This window comes from Procambarus clarkii, chromosome 86 (assembly GCF_040958095.1).
Source record: "Procambarus clarkii isolate CNS0578487 chromosome 86, FALCON_Pclarkii_2.0, whole genome shotgun sequence".
Taxonomy (NCBI): Eukaryota; Metazoa; Arthropoda; class Malacostraca; order Decapoda; family Cambaridae; genus Procambarus; species Procambarus clarkii.
In genome coordinates this window covers 9,151,525-9,164,389 of record NC_091235.1, presented here as the reverse complement: position 1 = coordinate 9,164,389, position 12,865 = coordinate 9,151,525, and the positions used below count along the sequence as shown (strand labels likewise).

General features: G+C 45.5%; 1 protein-coding gene across 13 annotated transcripts in view; it reads right to left on the bottom strand.

The window, feature by feature from the left end:
• LOC123769197 (titin homolog) overlaps positions 1–12,865 on the bottom strand; it is a 755,105-nt gene that overhangs the window by 43,221 nt on the left and 699,019 nt on the right. For 12 of the 13 annotated variants that reach the window (XM_069317102.1, XM_069317100.1, XM_069317097.1 and 9 more), the window contains 4 exons: positions 10,296–10,428; positions 6,946–7,102; positions 4,089–4,217; positions 2,954–3,058 (listed from right to left, as the gene is read on the bottom strand). In XM_069317102.1, coding sequence (XP_069173203.1) covers positions 2,954–3,058; positions 4,089–4,217; positions 6,946–7,102; positions 10,296–10,428 — 524 coding nt within the window. The remainder of the gene's footprint in view (positions 1–2,953; positions 3,059–4,088; positions 4,218–6,945; positions 7,103–10,295; positions 10,429–12,865) is intronic. The other variant, XM_069317098.1, reaches the window with a different exon arrangement.

Here is a 12,865-nt window from a genome sequence, read left to right as displayed (position 1 = left end):
ATGGGTCGAGAAGTCGACCAATGCAAGCCAGTTACCGATCTTGTATACAGTCTAAATTAAATCAGCATATATTGTTGCAATCATTATTTGTTGATTAAAGAAGCCTCGAGGCTACGGTCTTTATTATTTGAGCGATAACGTGTCAGGAGTGTGATAAGAGATGAGTATCATGGAGTCTCACGGTCAAGCTGAAGACTCCATGCCACGGTGAGTCAGCTTACATTGTACGTCCTTTAGTGACAAAAGAATGATCTTACGAGCTCAGAGATCACTCACACACTATCGCGGCCACGACCCCTACTATCAGCTTATCGTGAAGGCTCGCCAGTAGCTTGACCTTATCTAGGAAATGACTCCTCTTTTCAGTATGTCGAGTGAACGGGTTTAATTGGCTTCCTTGAAATATTAATAGTCATTTATTATTTAAGCTGAATTAATATATTTATATTGTGCAAAATGTGGCAAGGTGATGGGATCCGCCCTGAATGACATACTAGTATATCTCTCCGGATATATCACGCTGAAGATCTCCAACTGTAGATAATATGTATACTCTAGCATATCTGGAGACTCTCCAATTTGTTAATAAATCTGTTACCAAATATATATAACACATATGAGGAGGGTAGAAATTGCCTAAGCTACACTAAACTTTTGACAAACAGGGTGCGAATAGCTTGAGCTACCTCATCCCTTTGTGTGTATTTTACCTCAATAAACTTATTTCAATTTCAATGCTTTTGACACGTATTTTATGGTATCAATAAACGTACTTGAACTTTAACGAAGACAGATAGCGGTGTTATGGGATACGCGATAACACCAGAGATAACCTATCTCACGGTCAAAAGTGTGAGCATCATAGTCTTATGAACCATAAATATTTCACAATTGTGTAAACGCGTGGATCAGAGCCTAGCCTAAGCTACTCTATCCCCCTTGAGATGTATTTAATTGTCTCAATAAACGTACTTGAACAGCCTCATCAAGGAGTGACGGGATAATACAGTAACGATGTTCAACACAATACATTATTCCGGGAATACATTACCCAGGAAGGTTTATTCCGGGTAAAATCCTTGTATTAATACATCCTTATAGACACACCAAAACGTTCAAACCACAACAACACACCAACATGCACAAGTCTGTGGCACAAGCCATGCAAGTAGGCATACACTGGCACCTGTCAACCATAGCGACCACAAGGTTTCTACACCGGCTTTGGCGACCAGCTGGGGCCAGACTCACGAAGCAGTTACGCAAGCACTTACGAACGTGTCCATCTTTCCTCAATCTTTGACGGCTTTGGTTACATTTATTAAACAGTTTACAAGCATGAAAACTTCCCAATCAACTGTTGTTATTGCTATAAACAGCTTCCTGGTGCTTCGGAGCTCATTAACTGTTTAATAATTGTAAACAAAGCCGCCAAAGATTGAGAAAAGATGTCCAGGTTCGTAAGTGTTTGCGTAACTGTTTCGTGAATCTCGCCCTGGCAGGTTTCTACACCCATTTTGGCGACCAGGTTTCTACACCGGCTTTAGGTTTCTTTATTCATCCCCCAAATCAGTTTTCACGTTAGCAGTAGTGGAAATCATTATCAAATAAAGATACTTACCGAGCTGCTGCTTGCGTAATAAGTAATATAAACACAGTTAAAAGGTAATGGAGGAAAAACGAAGAGAAAGAGAGATTCAGTGTTGTTGATACTGCGTTACCTCTCTACACCGAAGCTAACGACACTCGTCACATCAACGCAATGTTGCCAGATTAAAACGCATGCTTATTAAAATAGTTTATCTTGACAAATTGATATCCTGATTGTTAATGAAAATATTGAATCGAACTCTATTCAGGTTTGTTAATGGAGTTGATACTGAAGAGTGAATGATAAGGGAGGGGGTGGGGGGGGGGAAGGAGGAGGTAGTGACGCCGGGTGGCAAGCTTGTTATTAATCAAATGAGGGTTAAATGAGGCAAAATAATTGTTTGGACTAGTGTCTCGAGGCGGTATATAAGGTGCTGTATGTGTGTGAGAGAGAGAGAGAGAGAGAGAGAGAGAGAGAGAGAGAGAGAGAGAGAGAGAGAGAGAGAGATAGAGAGAGAGAGAGAGAGAGAGAGAGAGAGAGAGAGAGAGAGAGAGAGAGAGAGAGAGAGAGAGAGAGAGAGAGAGAGAGAGAGAGAGAGAGAGAGAGAGAGAGAGAGAGAGAGAGAGAGAGAGAGAGAGAGAGAGAGAGAGAGAGAGAGAGAGAGAGAGAGAGAGAGAGATATGGGGGATGGGGAGTCGTCTCGTCTCCAACCCAGAAGACATCTGCAACAAACAGACAAGGAAGGACTAGAGCTATAGTCTCTCTCCTTCAATACAAGGGAACAGGAGTCAGTGTGGCTTGGTTGGTGGAAGGACTGAGCTCCAGCTCCCGGGTCAGTGTGGCTTGGTTGGTGGAAGGACTGAGCTCCAGCTCCCGGGTCAGAGTGGATTGGTTGGTGGAAGGACTGAGCTCCAGCTCCCGGGCCAGTGTGGCTTGAGTGAAAGACGCCTTCATTCGTAATGCAATCACAATTAGGTGATGTATCTATGACAGCATATTGGCGCCATGGGATGGGGTGTGAGCGGGGTTACAGGGCGACAGTGCCATCCCATTTTATACCCTCAATATTGCATCATGTCCTCAAGTCATATTAAGGGCTTTGGTTATATAGTGTGGCTATATAGTGTGGTCATATGATCTACTGTAGTTCGTAGTGGGGTGGCAGACTCTTCGATGCGGGGGTCTGTGTTGACATGTTAGGTTGCGGGGGTGTAGCGAGGGGCGGCGGTGTGGCGAGGGGCGGGGTGTGGCGAGGGGCGGGGGTGTGGCTAGAGGCGGGGTGTGGCTAGAGGCGAGGTGTGGCAAGGGGCGGGGTGTGGCGAGGGGGGGTGGAGAGAGGATAGGAGGATAGGACGAGCTAACCTAGTAGCAGCGGGGAGGAGCCGCGTGACAGAGGGCGCCAGTGAGAGATGGTGACGGAGGATTCCCGCCAGCCGACGCCGGCCCACGAATGGGCGCTTCCCTCACCTGCAAGACGGACCCACACACCGTGTCATCTACCCGTCTCATCTCTCCCTTCAACCTCATCCTTCAATCATAAAACTATACTCCCCCATCAACCCCCCCCCCTTTCTTCCCTGAAGCAAGCACATGCAACCATGGCAGCCCGTAGCAGCAAGCGGTGACTGCAGGATATGTAGTACACTGCATCAACTACTTTCCATCACAACTAGGTTGATCCAGGCCATGGAGACACGCACAGCTAGCTATGTAGACAATTTGTGTCCCAGCACAGATACAGACAGCTATACAATGAAAAGTCAAAAGCTAAAATACCACAAACTACTAAAGCTATATTGAAACGTCAACAATTATAAGTCTAACATTCTCAATAAAATCTGAAATGCACATTTTAATAATTTAATAACAAAATTTTACTTTAACTTTAATACTAATAAATAAATTTAATAATTTAATTTGTAATTTAATTTAATTCCCAGTGACTGAAGGGAATACCTATCTTTAGCTTGTTGAAAAAAGAATACAGTACAGAAAATAGACACCGAAATAGTTACCTGATTCTATTAATTAAATCCAATCCTTTAAAATGACAAAGGTTATGCAATTACTTTAAAAATATTTAATTAACTATATCCAGGCAAATAGCTACTGCAGACAAAATTCTACTTTACAATATAATCCAATATTAATTAAAAAAAAATTAACAAGAGCCTTGGGAGAAAAATATATTCCCCCGTTTTTAAGTTTGTTTTGACGAGTCGCAAAACAAGAAAACAAAATAAAAACAACCCAACCAACACATTTCGGACCTCAAACGATGTTGTTGTTGACCTCAATCAACAACAACAACCTTTCGGTCCCTCTTGGACCTTCATAAAGTCTAAGGATAAGCATTAGGAGTCATATGTTGTTGTTGTTGTTGTTATATTTCGTTCTGAGTAGCTAGACTTAGCTACTCGGAACGAAATGTCCATGTAGCACGGGCTATGGTGAGCCCGTAAAGGAAGTCATTATCACCGGCGGTTCTTCAACTCACGCTGGAAGGCGACGGAGGGCGAGCGGGAGAACCTGGAGGGAGTGTTGGTCCTGGAGGGCGTGGTCCTGCGGGAGAGGTCTGGCCGATGCTCCAGCTGGACGGTCACGTCGTTCTCCTTGTCGTCAGCCACTGAATGAAGGAGAGAATTAGCCATGTTTGGAATCACCCGTTCACATATATATACATTGAAAACGGCTGCTGTCGGATCCTACAGTCTGACTCGTTCTTGTTCCTATACAGTCTGACTCGTTCTTGTTCCTATACAGTCTGACTCGTTCAGAAATAGCTGCCTGACCCCACACAAAATGAATTAAATACCTATTATCTTTTGTTGTTATTAAATCTGTATATAGTATAGTTTTGTTAGGTTTTACAATTTTCTAAAAAATAACATTTGTCGTTAAGTTAGGCCGGCTTACTTATGCTAGACCAGATTAAGTTGGGAGATTTTAAAACCAAAAAGTCTGTGGCGATCCACATTATGAATAAAATGACCTGGACCCCCGCTAAACAATGCTCGCAATAATTGAACACTTTCACCACACAATCTTATCAATTGTGAGAACGGGGCGAGAATAGCTTGAACTACCTCGTCCCTTTATGCGAATTTATACCTCAATAAACTTATTTTCATTTAAATTTCAATCTTATCGAGATTTTTTCGTGTGTGTGTGGAGAAAGTGGGAGGGCCGTTCGACCCCCATTCGTATTAAAATAACACCATAGGTGAAGCGTTATTCAAATTAGACAAATTGGGCTCCCAGCTGCATACATAAATGCATATATTGAGCTTAATATGTCTACAGTCTACAGTGAAACATTGCTACTTGAGGTGCAGAGGATCAGCCCACTCTTCCCCTCATAGCACAAAGTGGCACCCTTTTTCATCAGTTATTAAAGCACTGTCTGAAGATTCAACACAAGCATAACCAAGGGTGTGTGGTACAGGCCCAAATGGCCCATTGTGATGTTTACATACAGGGTAAACAAAAATAAATGTAATTATATTATTTGAACAAGTCAGGTTACATATTCCAACATGTAAATAGCGCGGAGACCTCATTAACTTAAGCGGACAGTTAGTCACAATATCGGGACTGAAAATTAAGACACCGAACCGACACGTCTGAAAATAAAGAATTAAGAGGACGTTTCGGTCCGTCTTGGACCAATATGAAGACCTCCCGTTAACCTAATTCCCGTTGTCAGGGTCAGGAAGCCCTTACATAGGCACATGGAGGTTTTTCTATAGGCTTACCTTTCGCAGGACGCATCCCACAACAATTACCTAACTCCAGAGATCCTATTTAATTACTAGGCGAATGGAGACATGAGGTGAAAGGAAACGTGCACACACACGCCCGGGAACTGAACCCGGGTCCCTAGGTTGGAAGCCAGAGACGTAGAGACCACTGTGTAAGTGTTTCTCCTCGGCGTCAAAGGCGCTCGAATTTCTGTTATAGTCAACCTTCAAACGAAGCTCGGCCCCGTTCTCTCTGAAGCACGTCCTCTCGGGCGTCACAGCGTCACTAAACTGACGTATTAAATTGTCCGAACCTAACCCTAACCTCATCCACGAATAGAAAATGGGACATAATGTCATTTTTTTTTTCGAGCCGTTAGGATTCTTCTTAATACGTCAGTTTTTGGTCTTAGGGGATTTATACGTGTAAATATAATACACTATTCAAGAGGCGGGTTATTGCTTCCTGACTGTCCAATCCGACGCTCAAGATTTGATTGGTTAAGCAGCTATTTCAACAGCCGAATAATTTTTAAGATATTCTAATTATCCTGTGTCGAATTTGTTTTAAATTTACATTTACGAAACAGTAAGAGAGCATAATTTAGAGACGCTCTGTTAGAGTTTTGTAAATGTAAATTTAAAAAAGTTGCAAAAAAGGATAATTAGAATATTGTCTTAAAAAAACAGTTTGGCTGTTGAAAATCCATTGAATCATACTCTCGAAATCTATAAAATAAATCTAATTTCTTCTTTTAAATACTGTATTTAAAGGAAACAATTACATATAATTACAACTACAATATACACTCAGTAGCCTAATGGATTTTTTTTAAAGCTCAGTATATATATTTTTGTTAATGTTACACATTTTAAAAAGAAACATATCATTCCTGAACTCTGAGAACAGGACACATTGGGAACTTGGAGCCAGATTCACGAAGCAGTTACGCAAGCATTTACGAACATTTTTCCTCAATCTTTGACGGCTTTGGTTACATTTATTAAACAGTTTACAAGCATGAAAACTTGCCAATCAAGTGTTGTTATTGTTATAAACAGCCTCCTGGTGCTTCGGAGCTCATTAACTGTTTAGTAATTGTAAACAAAGCCGCCAAAGATTGAGAAAAGATTCACAGGTTCGTAAGTGATTGCGAAACTGCTTCGTGAATCTGGCTCCTGCCATTTGGACCAAGACCATGTACATAGACCATGTACGAAAACTATACATACGGATGCTCACTACTACATATTTAGTCCGGCGGCTTTGTTTACATTTTGTTAAAACTGTTAACTAGCATCGAAACGTCACAACCCCAGGTTATAATGGTTATAAAACAACCTCGTTGACAAACCGCTGGCTTCCTGTCCCCGTCGAGGGAGGGGGAATTATCAGTGGAAAGCGCCCAGCCATTACGACTATATAGCACTTGGAAGGGGGGTCAGGATAAGGATTCGGGATGGGACGGGGGGAAAGGAATGGCGCCCAACCACTTATGGACGGTCGGGGATTGAACGCCGACCTGGATGAAGCGAGACCGTTGCTCTACCGTCCAGCCCAACGGCCACTAGTATTTGTGGTCCCCCCTCAGGTAAATTCGGGTAAATACTTACTCTCTACGACGAGGGTGGCGGAGGTGACGGCCTTGCCCATGTCGTTGAAGATGATGCAAGAGTACTCGCCCTCGTCCTCCGGGTAGACTTCGCGGATCTTGAGGGTCACCCTCGAGTCGTCCCACTCGCTCTCCAGGTCCCCGCCCAGCTTCAGCACCTGCAATCACCGCCACACTCAACCATCAACTTACCGATCAATCGACTTACCACCACCGCCACATATTCTTAGTCAATCAATTTACCACCACGGCCACATACTTTCATTCAATCAACTTACCACCACTGCCACATACTTTCAGTCAATCAACTTACCACCACTGCCACATACTTTCAGTCAATCATTTTACCACCACTGCCACATACTTTCAGTCAATCATTTTACCACCACTGCCACATACTTTCAGTCAATCGACTTACCACCACGGCCACATACTTTCAGTCAATCAATTTACCACCACCGCCACATACTTTCAGTCAATCAACTTACCACCACCGCCACATACTCTCAGTCAATCAACTTACCACCACGGCCACATACTCAGTCAATCAACTTACCACCACCGCCACATACTCAGTCAATCAACTTACCACCACCGCCACATACTCTCAGTCAATCAACTTACCACCACTGCCACATACTTTCAGTCAATCGACTTACCACCACGGCCACATACTTTCAGTCAATCAATTTACCACCACCGCCACATACTTTCAGTCAATCAACTTACCACCACCGCCACATACTCTCAGTCAATCAACTTACCACCACCGCCACATACTTTCAGTCAATCAACTTACCACCACGGCCACATACTTTCAGTCAATCAACTTACCACCACCGCCACATACTCTCAGTCAATCAACTTACCACCACGGCCACATACTCTCAGTCAATCAACTTACCACCACGGCCACATACTCTCAGTCAATCAACTTACCACCACCGCCACATACTTTCAGTCAATCAACTTACCACCACCGCCACATACTCTCAGTCAATCAACTTACCACCACCGCCACATACTCTCAGTCAATCAACTTACCACCACGGCCACATACTTTCAGTCAATCAACTTACCACCACGGCCACATACTCTCAGTCAATCAACTTACCACCACGGCCACATACCGCATGATAACCGTCACTATCTCTCATGATGCACACTAAACATGAAATTCTGTTGCGAATTAAACTCATTAATCATTGCTGTTATTAAATTACATAAAGTATATTATTGAATTTTTCCCATTTTTAAAAACAAGACTGAACATAATTGAAAAAAAAAACAAAAAGAAATGAAGTCACTATCAAAGAGATAGGCTTGATAACATATTAAACCAATACAGTATTAAACAAATACCAGACCCAGCAAGAGACTCTTCCTTCCCAAAACGTTTCAAGAAAAATATAATATTTCGATCAGACTTGCTTGTAATTTATCACACCATTGCCCTCAGCCTCATCCACTTCACACGATAAAATACAAAAATCAGAGACACACGAACCCTTAACCCTTAAGCTGCTACAGCCTTAAACTCCAACACTCGGTGTCTCCTTGGATGACTAAATCGACGCATATGCTTGACCTCTGACCCCTAAGAGGTGCTCTTGCCAATTGGCCGCACTCTCCAGTGATTCACGACTCCATTAACTAGCTAATTTGGCGCACGCCCAGTCAAGAGTCCGGAGCGCCTGACGGCTCCGGGTAAGGAGAAATGTTGGAATAAGGTGCAAAATTGGATTTTATTTTTCATGATGTTCAGTGTGTGTGTGTGTGGGAGGGCTCGCACGAGAGAGAGAGAGAGAGAGAGAGAGAGAGAGAGAGAGAGAGAGAGAGAGAGAGAGAGAGAGAGAGAGAGAGAGAGAGAGAGAGAGAGAGAGAGAGAGAGAGAGAGAGAGAGAGAGAGAGAGAGAGAGAGACAGAGAGACAGAGACAGAGACAGAGACAGAGAGAGAGAGAGAGAGAGAGAGAGAGAGAGAGAGAGAGAGAGAGAGAGAGAGAGAGAGAGAGAGAGAGAGACAGAGACAGAGACAGAGACACAAACAGAGAGACACAGACAGACAGAGAAGCACAGACAGAGAGAGAGAGACAGAGAGAGAGAGACAGAAACAGAGAGAGAGAGACAGAGAGAGAGAGACAGAAACAGAGACAGAGAGACAGAGACAGAGAGACAGAGACAGAGACAGAGAGACAGAGACAGAGAGACAGAGAGACAGAGACAGAGAGACAGAGACAGAGAGACAGAGACAGAGACAGAGAGACAGAGACAGACACAGAACGACAGAGACAAAGACACTCACAGACACTCAGTGGTTGGAAAGCATCAGTATAAAAGGCTGTAACCTCTTCACATCCTTCGTCAGTATACTCATGGAGGCGCAGAAAGCCTATCATTGTGACAGTGATCGCCAGGACCAGGCTGGCCTTCTGTTATCTGTAACAGATGACTGACTCCATGTGCCAAATCTCCCACTCCTGAGCACTCCATGTATAAACTCTACGAGTATTAAGTAATAGGTCATGATCTCGCACACACTACATTACTGAATAGCCTTCAGACTTGCTGGTATGAGGTACCTGTAGATTTGCAAATACTTTATTCACTCTCCTGCTCTTGAGGATAGTCTCATAATGCATTCCAAGTTTGCCAGTGCTGGGGAGGTGTTCCACAGGTCCCCAAGACCAGGCAGGGGTCTCCACGGTGCTGGGGAGGCGTTCCACAAGTCCCCAACACCAGCCAGGGGTCTTCTCGGTGCTGGGGAGGCGTTCCACAGGTCCCCAAGACCAGCCAGGGGTCTCCACGGTGCTGGGGAGGTGTTCCACAAGTCCCCAACACCAGCCAGGGGTCTTCTCGGTGCTGGGGAGGCGTTCCACAGGTCCCCAACACCAGCCAGGGGTCTTCTCGGTGCTGGGGAGGCGTTCCACAGGTCCCCAACACCAGCCAGGGGTCTTCTCGGTGCTGGGGAGGTGTTCCACAGGTCCCCAACACCAGCCAGGGGTCTCCACGGTGCTGGGGAGGTGTTCCACAGGTCCCCAACACCAGCCAGGGGTCACCACGGTGCTGGGGAGGTGTTCCACAGGTCCCCAACACCAGCCAGGGGTCACCACGGTGCTGGGGAGGTGTTCCTGGGTACCTGATTGTTAAACGATTTGGCGGGTCGTATTCCGGGGAAAAAATAGGATTAAGAACCTGCCCGAAACGCCTAATTTTAACGCTTAGCATGAGATTATACGCCTATACATCGACGCAAAAAAATAACTTATTAGACACACACATGGTATACATATAGCGTATATACTTATACAGGTATATACATATAGGAGGCGTGAGGGGGGGAGGCAGCTTACCTTGCCTTGTTTCTCCCAGCGGATGAGAGAGGTCTTCGGGGCGTCGACCAGGGCCTCGAGGGTGACGCTGTCGCCGTCGCAACAGCGTACGTCCTGTAGCGGCCGCGTCACCACCGGCACGTGCTCCATCACGCTGTGACGGGGAGAACACAAGCCCGTTACATCACCGTCACACACGGATGGGAAGGATGGAGGGAGATACAACCGTCACACACGGATGGGATGGATGGAGGGAGATACAACCGTCACACACGGATGGGATGGATGGAGGGAGATACAACCGTCACACACGGATGGGATGGATGGAGGGAGATACAACCGTCACACACGGATGGGATGGATGGAGGGAGATACAATACCTTAAGTGCTATGCAGTCACACCGGCATTTCCCGCCAAAAACTGCGACGTTGCCACAACTTTTGAACAAGTTTTAACACCTAACAAGTTGTAACAACGTTTTAATAAGACATAAAAGCGTTATAACAAGGTGTAACAACTTTATTACAAGTTGTAACAAGCGGAAAATAGGGACAGTTACGTTGTTTGTTTACAGGGAATTGGGCTTTGGCTTCCTGGTTCAAGCAATATTAACAGTATATAAAAGAAAACGAAGGATAAGCCCAGACTAATGTAAAAATGTTAAAAGTTAATTCCATTCACCTGGGCTCTAGGAGACTCGAACCGTGGACCCTAAGTGTGTGAGGTCGAAAGTCTATCGACCGAGCTATTGATTAATCTTATGTTTGTAAAAGTTAAACGTTTGGGCGACAGACAAAGGAGAAAAGCACTGCCGCGTACCATGTCTGTGGACCCATGGACCAAGCAGTGTCACTCACTGTTCATTGTGCACCCCATACTCATCCTGTGAGCGGTAGCGCAAAAAAATTACAGAGGGCACAAAAGGTCTTAAATCAAACCTCAGCGGGAATTGTTTCACATTAACAATCACATCTAACGTGAAAGCAAATGAGATTGTTTCCCCTAGTCAGGCAGCCCGAGTGTCTCATTTGATCCCCCCCCCCCCTCCGACCCTCTAGCTGACTCCCCCCTCCTCTCACCTCTCACTCCTCACCCCTCACTACTCGTTTTGCGCCACTCAAGACTGAAATTTCAAGACGCTTCAAGTCTCGTGATCTTAAAGATGATGGAGAAGCCTTTGCGCCACGGAAAGAAGAGTGAGAGGGTGATAGGTGAGGATGGGGAAGAGTAGTGAAGGAAATCGAAGAGGGGGAGAGAAGTGAGGGAGATGAGGGAGTGATGAGGGAGAGTCTTACTCCAGCCTCCGTGTACACAGTACCCCAGCACGGTACCACCACTGGGCACAGTACCCCAGCACGGTACCACCACCGGGCACAGTACCCCCAGCACCATCTGGCTGCTCCCCGTTAATCCTCTCACACTCACCAGCTGGCGTCAACTGACCCTCAATACCCACAGGTAATCGTAACGTGTCCTCCGCCCTCTCCACGCTGCTGCTGGACTAAAAGCCTGCAGTGAAGCACGTACCTCATTGGGAGAAAGGTCGAGGTCGACCTTTCAAGTCGTTCCATCACGTACCTTCACACAGGGATTATATCTCTCGCTCACAAACTTCACCGCGGCGACCGAGTGCCGGGAACCTATGAGTCTCTACCTATAGGTGGCACCAATGCGTAAACTTCCTCACAAAGCTGCGGTGCAGGTCTGAGACTTTTCACAATTTTGTTCGCGCCCGGGGCACCGCGGATCAATCCGAAGGGACTCCCGAGAGGCACAACGCCACTAGATCATGTTAAAAGTGTGGCAAGCGACATGACTCCTCCAGCAGGACTCGTCACCCTGCGGTAGCGGACACCAATCAGACCAGCAGGTGACCTGGTCTGCTCGCCTGCTGGTCTGATTGCCACCAGCCAACCTGCTGGCGCGGCACGACAGCCACAAGTTGGCTTCGAGTTCTTCGTGGCTTCATGGCTTCGAGTTCCATGAAGCTGATTGTTGAATACTAAATCTGTACAAGAATTTTAAGTGTTTGTGTACAGAAATGTACATGCTTGATCTTAGCGTCGCCAAACTTGGTGTATTTCCGAATGCTACCAAAAGGAATACTGTAGCCAGGTTTTGGGGACGCCATATGGGGTTTCCAGCTCCTGAGACCTGCCTTTATGAATGAATGTTTTGGATCAGTAGCCAAGTTTGAAGCTTTTCTTGAATAGTGCTTCATTCACTACCTATGTTCGGAGCAAACTTCTTGAAACGCTTCGCCGACGTTCTGTAAATAACAGGAAACACTTTCACAGTTAAGAAAGTCACAGGGCACATTGTATTCCCGCTCCTGTGTCTTTATTGTGAAGATCAACAATGAGCAAACCTGTGTTTGCAGTTTGGATCTGCGCTCTGGTCGTGTCTCGCGTTCATGAGACTTACGAAATCCGGATTCTGAGGGGAACACCAGAGGCTTCGGGTGTAGTGAATCTGTTACGTGAACAGAACTCGTGTGTAGTGAATATGTAGCCCCTGTTCTTCATGCAGAACAAGATGCAGCCCCTGTTCTTCATGCAGAACAAGATGCAGCCCCTGTTCTTCATGCAGA